A 13,922-nucleotide genomic window follows, 5' to 3' on the forward strand; every position below is an offset into this window, starting at 1 on the left:
TTAAAATCGTAAAATCAAATTAAATTTCAATACAAAATAAAAATTACATTTTCAAGAAACCGATTAAAGAACAAAATCAAAATCAAAATCAAATTGAAAATCAAGTTAAAAATCACTCAACCAACTAAAATGCAAAATTGAATTAAAATTTTAAATCAATCAACCAAATCGACCAACAAAATGTAATTAACCAATTAAAATCCATTCGATCACATTTAAATCGAAATCCAATCAACCGACCAATTAAAAATTAAAATCAATTTAAATTTCAAATTAAAACGCAAAGTAATCAATCCGTTCAAAATTTAAATTAAAAAATTAAATTCAAATTAACCAATTAAAACATCAAATTAAATTTTAAATCAAAACATCGACTAAAATTAAAAAAAAAAAAAAAAATCGAAATCAATTAATTGGAAACAAAATCAATTCATTAACCAATCACGACTCATTGGCGGAGAATTACCGTAGTACGAGTAGCGTAGGAACCCTCTCTCTCATTCTTTAAAAAAATAAATAATAAAAGAAAAAAATAAATAAATAAAAAAACACGTTTTTTCCTCTTCTTCCCCAACGCCTTCTTCTCCCCCACGTCTTAAACTCTTCCTTCTCCATCTTCTCCATCCACGTTTTGGACCACCCACACAACACCCACTTTCTTCCCCACTCCTTCTCCAACTCTCTCCATCACTCTCCACTCCATAACCTCCCTTCTCCAACTGCTGCCATGCCCCCACGTTGGATAGCAACCATGCTCCATCTCCTCTCACCCATCTATCCATAACAGCCCACACATCTCTCTCTCTCTCTCACTCTCTTTCTCTCACTCACACACACACACACCCACATTTCATAGAGAAACCATTATAAAAGAGGGGAAGGAGAACAAAAGGAGGGGGGATTTTTAACGACAGTCATTAAAAAAAAAGCCATTGAATGAGAAAAAAAAAACAACATAGCCATCATCTTCTTCTCCCTCAACATTTGCACCCAGACGAATCTTCTTCACGTTCTCTCTGCCAGCCCCCTCTCTGTCATCTTCACCCACACTCCATAGCAGCCTTTGCTGCAACGTCTTCTCCATAAATAAATAAATAAAAACAGCCACCATCTCCATTGACGCCCTCAGTTTCTCCCTCTCTTCACCATTAAAAATAATCACAGCCATCTTCTCCATTGATCATCTTCATGTTCACACCACTTCCATTACAACAACCAATGATTTTCTTCCACCTCTTGTTCAACCGTTAAGGCTCAGCTGTTCCCAACTTCTCTCCAATCTGCAGCAGCACCTCAAAACGTCATTCCTCTCTTTTTTGTTGCTCAGTCCACAACCTCTACATAGCTCATAATTTCAGCCCTTTAGCAAACTCCATTAATGCTTCTCGACCTCTTTCTTTCATCTTTATAAACCAACATGTAATACCCTTCATCCTTGCGGTTTTACAATCCAATTCAGCCCTCCATTCATCGTTTGATAATCAACTCAGTTTGATAATCAACTCAGCCCTCTATTCATCCTTATCGGATTTCGACAATTAGAATCGATTTCTTAAAAGCTCGCGAGGTCACAACAACTACTCACATATTGTTTCAAGATCTTTTTGAAGGAATCCTAACAATCCGACATCACTCGGTAAAGGTAACTTTTTTATTTTTATTTATTTATTTATTTTACTTTGTTTTTACTTTATTATTATTATTTTTTTTAATTGTATTGTTTCTTAATTTAGTATGCATCTAAACTAATTCATTGATTTTTGGGGTACACGTGGCACTAATGACAATTTTCGAGTTTCTGAATTATTAGCGTATCAATTCACCCATATTTTTGTATTAATAGATCGATTGAATCAATTCGCGTATACCAAGTTGATGGACCGACTCATTGGATGTTAATATTTATCGGGTTGATTCGTCACTTTTTGATGTTGTTGGGTCAACTCATAAATGTTGATTTTAATCGACTCAATAAAAATTAATGGTGTACACTAAACATAAAAATAAAAAATCGATTTTCACAATAAAAATTACGAGTCAACTCGTTGATTTTGGGGGACATCGAAAATTTGAATTGGTTTTATTTTCAAATTGTGCACGTGAGTTAAATCACATATTTAACACATGTGGCGATTTTAAAAACTAATCAAAGATTATTTTGATTAACAAATTGCGAGTCGACTCGCTGATTTTTGGTACATTGGAAATTTGGTTTAATTTTTTTAGAAATTGTGCACGTGGGTTAAATCACATATTTAACACATGTGACGATTTTAAAAAATAATCAAAGATTATTTTGATTAACAAATTGCGAATCGATTTACTGATTTTTGGTACATTGGAAATTTGGTTTGATTTTCTTAGAAATTGAGCAAGCGGGCTAAATTACCGATTTAATACACGTGGCGATTCCAAAAAATTAGGATTCTTTTGGTTAACAAATTGCGAGTCGACTCGCTGATTTTTGGGACATTGAAAATTTGAATCGATTTTATTTTAAAATTAAGCACGTGGTTAACTCACCGATTTAATACATGTGGCAACTCAAAATTTGCGAGTTAACCCACTGAATTTAATGCACGTGACGACTTAGAAATCAAATTTCTTTGATAAATATCATCAATGAGTCAATTCACTAATCTTATATACGCGGCATTGAAAATCGATTTTGTATTGCTCAAAATATGATCGAATTGATCCATTAAATTTTTGTGTCATGTATGCCTCATTAAATCATGTAATTATTTTAACCGTAGGATTTGTTTAGTAAATCCGATGCAATTTGATGATGATTGGACCCTAGTTTGACTTTTAATCTTTGAATCTTGACCGTAGGATATATTTTGGATCGCAGTAGAGACTGATTATTTTGATCAGGCGGGTTCGGTGCCTAATACTTTCCGAAATCCGTAACCTGACCCCTTACCTATCTCTCTGATCCACGGACCGACCTATATCTATTTGGAGTTAATTTTGGTTCCTAGACCTAAATTAGGTGACGACTCCCTATTCTTTTAAAAATCCCTGAGATACGTAGATCGGACCCCTAATCCGCTATTTAGCGGATGACCGCGGGGGTCGAGACGATTTCAACCATACACTTCCTTTAAAAATTTATTTAATATTTGATTAATGTTGGAGTGACCTTAATGGGGGACATCTTGACATGGTGGCGACCACATGCTCAATATGTGTTTTCTCTAAGATTCAAGTAAAATGCATTTATGAACATGCGCATGCCATCATGTCAAAGTGTCCCCAGTTGAGTTCACTCTAACACAACTCTTAATGTTTTGGTAAAATCTTTTATATAAATTTATTTTATTTAAATAAAAAATAACAGAATTATATATATACACAAGTGAAACATGCTAGCGAACCGAATTAGAAACCAAAATAAACCCAAAAAAGGAATTTTCTCTACCTACCCCTATAAAGTCATTTTAGATTGGCGAATCATGAATGGGTATTTTAGATTGACGAATCACAAAACTCGAATTCGAACCGATTGAACCCACAAACCAGGCACTATAGGCGAAAACTCTTTCTCTAAATTGTCGGAGTAGAAAGTATTTTCTCGGGATGCGACAAACAGTCTTACGACGTCACAACACACAATATATACTCAGAATTCAGAAACGAATCAAGTCTCTTCTCTCTCTTTTTTCGCTCTGTCATGGCGAAGAGAGATGGGAGAGGAGAGGGAGGTCTGTTCTTAGATGGAATTGTAGAAGCCATGCCCGTCTTCGCAAAGGAACTTGTAGCTGGAGGTGTCGCTGGTGGGTTTGCAAAGACAGTCGTGGCTCCACTCGAGCGTGTCAAGATCTTGTTCCAGGTATCTAATTCCATCTTCTTCTCCAAGTAATTTTTTTTTTTTTTTTTTTATCTGAATCTCTTATTTCTTTGGAATCATTATTCACAGTTTTGGGTAATTGGAGTTGTTGAGTTTATGTTTGTCTCTATAATCTTTGATGGGTTGTTGTTGGAACTTGATTTGGAGATTATGGCTACTTTTTGTTTGAGCTGGTACTGTTACCAATTATCTTGAATTTGGATTGTCGATCCTTTCTAGTTGTGGGTTTTTGTTGGAATTGTGGATGGTTTTAGCCAAGACTGGATATTTATTAATTTTCTATAATTTCAGTTTCAGATGAAATTCAAGATGATGGGTTGTTGTTGGAACTTGCTTTGGAGATTATAGGTACTTTTGATTCATTGAGTTGGTACGGTAATCAATTATCTTGAATTTGGATTGTGGATCATCTTTAGTAGTGGGTTTTGGTGGAATAGGTTTTAGAATTTTGGGTAGTTTTGGCCTAGGCTGGATAATTCTTAATTTTCTATAATTTCATTCGAGGTGATGGATTGTTGTTTGAAGTTGTTTCGAGATAATGGGTACATTTAAATTGTGTTAATAATTGTGATTGTGGATGTTTTCTAGTCGTGGGTTTTGATTAGAATTGATTTTGGAATTTTGGGTTAGTTTTAGCCAAGGCAGGATATTTCTGTCTTTATTTATTTTTGTAATTTCAGTTTTGAATGATTTTGAAGATGTTTCACAATTTTCATCAAGTTCTTTACTTATTTTTCTCTTGAAACTTCGATGAGTTGTTGTTGAAGCTGTGGATTCGGTTTGTAATGGGGCTGGGTATTTTTTTATTATCTTGAATTTCAGTTGTAGATGAACTTAAAATATGTATTTTTGTGGTGTTTCTCTTTATTCATTGAGGGGTTTTGTTGGGAAGTATCTGGGCATTTTTAGGTAACGTTGGCTAAGGGAAATTTTTCTTGAATTTGTGTTGTTTTTCGTAAAATTTATGGAAGTGGGGAGTTCTACCATTTTAAAATTGAATTCGTGCTGCTTGTAGGAAACTATTGAGTTTTTAGAGATTTTGCATAACTATTTCTGTTTCTTGCAATGGAATGCACATTGTGCTGAACTGTCCCAAAATTTCACAGGTCTTAAGATGTTAGCTTTCTTTGTCATTATTCTCATGCAGAGTGATGGCTGAATTTTGAAAATGTGGTTCCTTTTCCAAATTTTTTTGGGGCTCTGTTCGCATATCACAAATGACACATGAATTGGACGAATCTTAAATTAACGAATTCAGGTTGCTATATTGGAGTGATGATTTAAAACCATCTTCTCTACGAGCCTCCACCATCCATGCACTAACTTTGATATGATCTTTGCCTATCTTCACAGATATCCTTGCAGAACATAATCTAATCTAATACACTCGTTATCTACTAGACGGGGACCCTTCAGTGGAATTGAAGGTTGAGTGTCTAGCACAAATGAGAAATAGCTAATCAACTTCTAGGATAGTTGAAACATAGGAGGAAAAAATATATGTTGTTTGGTTTGCAAGATATGATATTTTTTATGGGTAATTCCCAGATGTAGGAGCTAGATTTGGAAAAGAAGTTCAATTTACAGGTTCAAGTGAGCTGGTGATTTTGTATTGAGAAATGCACAATTACTTGTAGTTCAACTTTAGGGCTTAATGGTTAACTTTCTATTCTTTTCCTTTTTTATGTTTTTTTTGGTGATGTTTTCAAATGGTGATGTTTTCTATTGTTTAATGTTGTGTATGATTGGAGTTCTACAAGTTGTGTATAATAGAATGGAATTTTGTGCTAATTAATTGAGGTTGAGATTCAGTTGTGACTAAAAATTGTGTAGCTTATTTTAATAATAAAAAAAGTTCTTGTTGACCTTGTATTGGAGTATAAAGATGTGATTAAAGGACTTTTGATCAATATTGATATTTAACATTGAATTTGGCAGTGTTTGGGGTTTTCATGATGAAACTCATCTCCGATAAGAGTACATATGGTACAAAAATATTGTCATATATATTGAAAGAAGTACCAGAATTTTGATGAATTGTGCGGTGTTGGCAAATGCAATTACATATGTGATTTCTGGACATATTTTCAGATATGCCATAGTGGCATGGTATGGCATATGCGAAAATAGGCCCTATAGACCAGTATACTATCGCATACTGTTCCAATGGTCAGATATCTGACTGTTTGCCCACAATTTATTTATTTAATTCCACAACTTCTATAAATACCTTATTCCCACCCCTCCCATTCCTGGCACTCTTAAGCATCTAATATGTTCTAAAAGGCTCACATTTACTCTCTAAATCTCCCATTTACATTTTAAATTGCTCTAAAGCTCACATCTATCTAATTTTCTTATACTTATTCTACTTATTTTAATGTACTAATTATCTCCTACTTCTACTAGTCATCTTCTCCAAATTTTTGACTTCATGCATTCTTGGTTTCTTGCATACGTATTAAATAGGCAAACATAATAAATTATAATCAAATTAGGAATAACAGTTCACAAAAGAATTTTTCTATGGTACCTATTAAAAGAGTATTCTAAGGTAGTTTTTAATAACTAATAATTGTATATTTTTCCTCACTTTTTTTCCTGTTGTGCCATCACATATGTGTATAGCATATTCCTGATTGCAAACATGGCATATGTTTTTTTTTCCTTTATCATGGGTATCCCTACCCTTCGGGTGAGACTAATCCCACTGTCACACGCACCACCCCCTCGGAAAGTCCTATGTGCAACTGGTTGAGTAGAAGGTCAACCGGACCCTCAATGGTGGTGGCCCCAGGGAATTTATTGCATCGTGGGGCTTCAAACACTTGATCTACCCTTCCTGAGGAGCTTATCAAGGCTCGACTTGCCACTAGGCCAACCCCTTGGGAGTTATATGCTATTTGACAACATTGTTGGATATAGATATTTTGGACTATCAAAGAGTTTATAACTTGATCAATGAAACGTCCCCATTTAGAAGGAACATGCCATTTACAGGTCTAAAAGGGCGAAAGAAAGATCAAAAAGGTTGTACATGAGGTAATGAGAGCAGATATGGACACTTGAATTAACAAAGGACAGGCTTTAGACAGAATTGAATGGACGAACAGGATTCATTCAGCTGACCCAATTTTTTGTGACAAGGCTTTGTTGATAATGGTGAAATAGTTTAGAACTACTTTCATGTTTTGTGGCTAGATATGTGGGGAGGGTAGATCATCTATATTTTTTTGGTGAAGGTGGGGTGGCATCTAAATTTGTCTATATTCTGTTATACAACACAAGCCATGGAATAGGACTGAGTTAACTTAGACAAACAGATAACAAACCATCCTGTCTATGTTTTAATGAGGAACTAATTGTGCCTTTACAGACTAGAAGAGCAGAATTTCAGAGTATAGGGTTGTTGGGGTCCTTCAAAAAGATTTCCAAGACTGAAGGTATATTGGGTTTCTACAGGTAAACTTGTTACTTAAAATTTTCCAATCCATGATCCAATCTCAATCATCTAGAGATTGTGTTCCATAGGTTTTTTACATCAATTCATTTCACATTTTTGTTTTGTCTTCTACATTTGTTTAAATATCCACTTTTGAATGAAATATTTTCTTCAGGGGAAATGGAGCAAGTGTTGCTCGAATTGTACCTTATGCAGCTCTTCATTATATGGCTTATGAACAATACCGTCGATGGATTATACACGGTTTTCCTGACATTGGAAGAGGTCCAGTTCTTGATCTTATGGCAGGATCATTTGCCGGAGGAACCGCTGTTCTTTTCACATATCCTCTTGACTTAGTCCGGACTAAATTGGCATATCAGGTTAAGAACGTTGTTATCTTTAATCCTTCAATTTTGTGATTGATTTGGTAGGTTTCAGTTTTTTGGCTTGACTGTAGCTTTCATAGAAGACATGTAACTGTTGTTTCCCCTAATGCAGGTTGTGGAATCATCAAAATTGAACATCAAAATGCTACCTCATACCGAACAAGTCTATAAAGGAATTTTTGATTGTTTCTCAAAGATCTATAGAGAGAGTGGGACAAGAGGCTTGTATCGAGGTGTAGGTATGTATTAACGTATATACTCTCTTCCTGTCTTTCACGAAAATCTTTAATTTTCAAATGCAAGGATTGGCTAGAATTTACACATCTGCCTGGTGGAGGGAGGACACTGGTTCAAATTTTCCCTAATTGTAGGTGCCGGGCTATTAGGATCGTAAAGTTGCTGAGTGGTAATATCGCAGACTTGGGTTCAAACCCCACCTTCAACCCCTTTGCCTGTAAAAAGGGTAGAAGCTAGAATAGATGGCCATAGTTACCAAGTTGGGATTCAGGAATAAGTCGGCAAAGGAAAAAATTTGGTAAAATCAGGGAAAAAAAGAAGGAAATCAGGCTAGGTTCAAGTCTCTTTCATATTGTATCACCAAATCTCATATTAAACCACAATAATAATTAATAAATCACCAAACCTCCATATAGATATCATCCTTGCATCCACAAGAAGTAACCACAATTCCACAACAAATTAAAGGTTTATATTATTCAAAATATAAAAATATTCAATGTCATCCTCTTTTGCATTCTCGTTATCTAATGCTTCATCAACAAAATAGTCACCATAAACTTCATATTTTCTTACTAGTTCTTCAATTTCATCTTTCGTTTTCTGATTTAATCACAAAGTTGATGATTTAATTGCAAAATTCGTAATCGACGTGATTTATTGAAAAATCATGATTAAATCGGTGTTCATTTAATCACGACTTTTTCAACAAGTCGGAGAATTTGTTGACTATGTAGATGGCTAAGTGGGCAGGAAACTAAACTTGCCAATTTTAACAAATTCGGTTGTGATCATTGCATTTTTTTAATGGGTTTCATGGGATATTTCTGTACTCTTCATCTCTAACATATATGATCTATATGGTCAGCTCCATCGCTTTACGGAATCTTCCCTTATTCCGGTTTGAAGTTCTACTTCTATGAGGAGATGAAAAGTCATGTACCCAAGGAGCACCGAAAAGATATCACGGTGAAACTCTTCTGTGGATCAATTGCCGGTGTATTGGGTCAGACCTTTACTTACCCTCTCGATGTTGTTAGGCGGCAAATGCAGGTGATTCCTTCACACATAAGTTTCTAACTTTTAACAGTTCAAAACCAAGGATTTCGAAACATTGTAGAACAGAATAGAGAAATAGTGAAGAAGAACAACCATCTTCCTAGGTACAATGGCTATCGTCGTCTAATAAGGGAGAGCTGAAAGGAACGATGCAGAGCCTCGTTATAATTGTCCAAAAGCAAGGGTGGAAGCAATTGTTCTCGGGGCTGAGTATCAATTACTTGAAGGTGCGACCTATTGTTCTACTTCTTCGTTCTTCCTTGTGTTCTTTTTTATTTTTTTATTATTGGGGATAGGGCATAAAATGGTTTGGATTTTATTCGAAATCTGAGTGATCTGAATTTAGTGGGTTTTGATCCTTGGAGTATATCCAAAAAAAAAATGGGTCGAGTATGGTTAATGTCCCTTGACCCTAGTCCGACTCGGGTTGGTTATGGATCCATCCCTATATCTGCCTAGAAACAAATGATATATTGCTTTGAAAATTATATTTTTATGTTTTTCAAGATATCTTTCTTCTATTACTTTAGTACGACAGGAATTCTTATAAAATAAAAGAATTATAATGGTAAAAAAAAAAAAAAAAATAGTATAGCAATTAGAAAGGAATATAGTAAAGAAATGTTGAACAGTCCAGAATTATCCGACCGGACCAACCCGAGTCAAGTAATTCAGTCAGATCGGATTTGGATCCAGGTTTTGTCAAAATGGTTCAAATATGGTTTTAGCTAATACGATTCGAGTTAGATTCAGATACGGATCCAAATAAAAATCAGAACCTGACCCATTTTAAGCCCTAATGGGGATTAAGGGATATTTAAATTCTGATGCTTGTCTGTCCAATAGGTGGTTCCGTCAGTAGCAATTGGGTTTACTGTGTATGATGTTATGAAGTTGTGGCTGAAAGTTCCATCGCGAGAAGAAACCGTCACTGATGCAGTAACCAAAAATAGAACTACCGGTCCATCATCTCTTCACTCTTGACAATCGTCACTGATTTAACCTTAGCAATAACCTTGTTTTTTGCACAATAATTATTTTGATTCAAGCCATTAATGACATTTAGCTAGGTATATCCTTCTTCCTGAATAAATGACTGAAAATGTGTAGTTTCCCCATTTTCGTCGAGCCATTCTGATTGGCTTTGATGCTCGCTCTTGATCGTTCTTCCATGTGCTCTTTTATGTGGATTCAAGCTTTATGTAACCATATTCTTGATACTGATTCCATATAATGTACATAAGAATTGTTTCAAGCCAATTTAAAGTTTGATGTTTATCTACTTATCTGTAATTCTGGTTGTAATATGTCCAGCTCAGCAAACGTATTGGTACCCCTACCCCACCCAATTTTCGTGAATTTTTTTTTTTTTTTTTTCGCATTTCAACATTTTATTAAACTGGGTCACTTTTTTCCTTAAGAGAATTTTATTATTTCTGAATAATAGGAATGAATTAAGGCTCTATATTAATTGAGACTTGAGAGATGTGGGCATGTGGGTGTTACTTGAAATATAATAGTGAGGAAGATTGTCAAAAACAGGAGGGATACGCTTAAGTTACCAGAATCTAAAATGCCCACCTTTCACCTACACAGGGCTAGCAATGGGTCGGTTGACCTGAAATTACTTGGATATCAGGATATGGATACATTTGTTTATCCAATCAGGTAAAATATTCCGTACTTGATTTTAACCAAAATTTTCAAAAGTTGGATCAAAATATATCATACCTGATCTGAAATCCATTTACCCGATCCAGATATCGGCTTGAAGTTCTGGTGCAAGAGTCGTGTATACAACAAAAAGTTGAACATCCTTAATTCGAAACAAATATATGCCTCACTCAACCCACACCCAACCTGTTGCCAGTCCACACTTGACACAACAATCTAATGCAATTTTGTAAAACAGCCTGATGCCTTTGGTTCAACTAGCTCAGTACAATCGTGTGAAACTAATTTTTGGACGAAATGTAATGCAGAGGAAATCAGAACCCGAAACCCAAAACCCAAGAACAGATCCACAAACCCTTTAAGAAACAAGCCTCATCGTGGATGAACAGAGCCCAAGGGTACAAGAAGCTTAGATGCATGTGATTCAAGTGAAAGATTTGGACTGGGAAAGAATTTTTTCCAATTTACTTTTCACAAAGATATGAGTTTAGAATCAAAGCCGGAATTGCCTCAATAAGTAACATAGCATAAACAAAGTACTGTAGTCACTATTCAATTAAGAGTTCGTCGTAAATCTTAGAATTGCCGATCTTGAAAGACAAACACACCAATTCAAACTTCCGGTACATTTCGCCACGAGCCTCATATCTGCTTGTGAAGCAGACTAGAAGCTATCATACCAGAAGATCACCTTCCAGGTGTAGGTGTCACTTCCAACACGAGGCCAAGTGTCCTGCCAGACGTTCCGGACTACTGCACAACAAAAAACGGCAAACTTATCTCGAATGGACCTTCTGAATTGTAATAAATCTACTAGGTATTAAAAGAGCTGTGAGAAGTTCCTTCTTAATGCAAGTCATCAAGTGACTATTCATTGTTGATATAATGTTTGCATTATTTTTTAAAGTCATTCGAGGTTTACTACATTTTTTTTAAGCAATAAAAAAGTAGTTTCAAACAATGCAGAACATCCAATCTAAAGCAGTGAATAACATCTATCTTCATCTACTACCAATAGTCTACTTGCTTTTCCTTCTTGCAGCAACTAAACATTCAATTTCTCTTTACACACTGAATTGCCAAGATGAATAAAATTCCGATTCTTACCCATAACAGACACATTAGTTTCGAAGGTAATGACATCTTCACCAGTAATCTCCACATGAGCATTTTCCGTCCTTGAAATGATGAAACCGTTTGTTATCTCTAACAATCAGCTCTCTACCAACAATCTTCGACATGATCTTGATTGCATTATGACAATCACCGCAAATACGTAGATTCTTGATTATCCTAAGAGGTGTCCTTGCTGGAGTACTAATTAGACCATATGCAATAGCCAAGCGTTCACTATGGTAGAGCAATGCCTGCTCTTTCGCCTCCTGATCAATGTCATGAAGCACGTATCTCGTGTCTGGCACGTAACCTGCTTCCTTCATCTGCCCACTTAAGCCCTTCAATTTCTCATTCACCTCGCCCTTATAAGGTGTCGTACTACGGAACTCAAGAACCCTGTTTTTCCCATCAAGCATATTGATTGTCGAACGCTTCTTCGGTGGCGGTGTTGGAATTTTGTTCGAAACAGCCTTAGAAGGGTCAAGTGAAACCATCAACTCTTCAGCTCGATCTTCAAGATCAATATCTCCATGAATTTTACCGTAATTCATCAATGCCTCCCAAATTTGAACCGTGGGTTCAAAGGGTAGTCTCTCAATAAACTCCCCTGCCTCATTAACATGCCCAGATTTTCCTAGAACATCAATAAGCCCTAAATAATGCTCAATCTGAGGAGTGATCCCATACTCATTCTTCATCAAGTCAAAGTGTATGAAACCTTCTTCAACCGCTTCAGCACTAGCACAAGCCGATAAAACTGCAAGAAAAGTCTCTCCATCAGGTCGCACCCCTAACTTCCTCATTTGCTCAAACAATTGCAACCCCTCATCTCCCTGACCATTCGCTGCAAACCCATTTATCATAAAATGCCAAGAATCAAGATTTCTTTCGGGCATCCGATCAAACACGTTGCGGGCATCATTCATATTTCCACATTTCCCAAACATCTCAATTGATTTGTTCATCAACTGAAGATCGCCCCTAAAAGGCGACCTCATTAAGAAATCATGGACCTTTTTTCCTTCTTCAGCCAACTTGGAGTTCCCACACGAACTCAATAACGCAAAGAACGTGTGAGGATCGGCAAGAAAACCTTGACTCATGAACTCCACAGCTTCTTTGATCTTACCCTCTCTGCATAAAGCCATCAAATCGACATTCTGAGGGGGAACGTTAGGAGCTCGATTTTCTCCCACAGACCTCTGATCCTGAACTTGATTGTTCCACTGATTAGGGTTCGGATTAGGGTTTCCACGTTGATTGTAATTTGGATCTTGAGAGCTCCACTGATTAGGGTTAGGGTTTCCGCGTTGAGGGTAATTCTGATTTTGAGAGTTCCATTGATTAGGGTTAGGGTTTCCACGTTGAGGGTAACTCTGATTTTGAGAATTCCATTGATTAGGGTTAGGGTTTCCACGCTGTGCAAAACCACCTTCGCGTTGGAAAACCCTAGGATCGGAGGATTGAGGTATCTGATAGTTATTTGGAACAGCTGAAGTGCTGAAGGATTTTAATGGAAGATCTCGAGAAGCTAAAGATACAATTTTTAGGGTTTGGCTGTGTTTGAAGATGAAGTAAGAAGGGTTTGAAGTTCGAACCTTGTAGAGAGCAGAGATAATGGAGTTTCCGCCTCGATTAATCGCCATTAGAGACACCATTGTCGCAAATGAACGAACCCTAAGTTTCAGAAAACCCTAGAAGGTGGGGTTTATGTTGGCCGTTGGGTTTCCTTGTCCTCCTATTGTTTATATATTATTATTTGATTTTCGAGACATTTGGTGAGAAAACTGATAGGAAGGAGGGCATTTTAGTCATTTCGAATTATAGGGAGAAAATGTCATGGATTTAAAACTCGGTTTATACTAACGCCGCCTCAATTTATATCATGGTTTTAAAACTCAGACCGAGAAGTATCGTATGAGTGAACTCGATATCAGAGTTGAACAAGATCAACTCACAAATCTATTTGAGACGTCCACGTATCATGAGATAAGCGAGACGTCTTAGACGAGATTTTGCAAAATCTCATTCGAGACAAATGATACCTAATAACAATGAATAATTTGCGAGACAAATGAGATGTATTAAACAAGATTTTCAAAATCTCGTCTGAGTTAAACAAGACGAACGAATTAAACATTCTCACCCCTAT

General features: G+C 36.2%; 1 protein-coding gene and 1 pseudogene across 2 annotated transcripts; one reads left to right on the forward strand and one right to left on the reverse strand.

Moving 5' to 3' along the window:
* Window positions 1–3,474: 3,474 nt before the first annotated feature.
* On the forward strand, window positions 3,475–10,258 carry LOC147381118 (mitochondrial carrier protein CoAc2-like). 2 transcript variants are annotated; one of them, XR_015174762.1, is made up of 7 exons: window positions 3,475–3,835; window positions 7,230–7,315; window positions 7,471–7,678; window positions 7,797–7,923; window positions 8,790–8,974; window positions 9,047–9,207; window positions 9,827–9,964. XR_015174762.1 is itself a non-coding variant. In XM_086430828.1 (7 exons), the coding sequence occupies exons 1-7, from the start codon at window positions 3,677–3,679 to the stop codon at window positions 9,962–9,964; spliced, it is 1,026 nt and encodes a 341-aa protein (XP_086286954.1). In that variant the 5' UTR covers window positions 3,477–3,676; the 3' UTR covers window positions 9,965–10,258. The 2 variants fall into 2 exon arrangements, 1 of the variants encoding a protein (XP_086286954.1); XM_086430828.1 differs by having other exon boundaries at window positions 3,477–3,835; window positions 9,085–9,207; window positions 9,827–10,258.
* A 901-nt stretch (window positions 10,259–11,159) lies between these two features.
* LOC147381119 (pentatricopeptide repeat-containing protein At2g15690, mitochondrial pseudogene) lies at window positions 11,160–13,512 on the reverse strand (annotated as a pseudogene).
* Between the last annotated feature and the right edge of the window lie 410 nt (window positions 13,513–13,922).

This window comes from Akebia trifoliata, unplaced genomic scaffold, assembly GCF_017979445.1.
Source record: "Akebia trifoliata isolate Shusen 1 unplaced genomic scaffold, ASM1797944v1 Contig00749, whole genome shotgun sequence".
Taxonomy (NCBI): domain Eukaryota; kingdom Viridiplantae; phylum Streptophyta; class Magnoliopsida; order Ranunculales; family Lardizabalaceae; genus Akebia; species Akebia trifoliata.

What these genes read in the sequence shown, in the direction of transcription:
- LOC147381118 (XM_086430828.1), top strand. Translation starts at nt 3,677, where the DNA reads ATGGCGAAGAGAGATGGGAGAGGAGAGGGAGGTCTGTTCTTAGATGGA. An exon ending in GGTATATTGGGTTTCTACAG is followed by an intron (nt 7,316 to 7,470) that starts GTAAACTTGTTA and finishes TATTTTCTTCAG; the next exon opens with GGGAAATGGAGCAAGTGTTG. An exon ending in TGAGTATCAATTACTTGAAG is followed by an intron (nt 9,208 to 9,826) that starts GTGCGACCTATT and finishes TCTGTCCAATAG; the next exon opens with GTGGTTCCGTCAGTAGCAAT.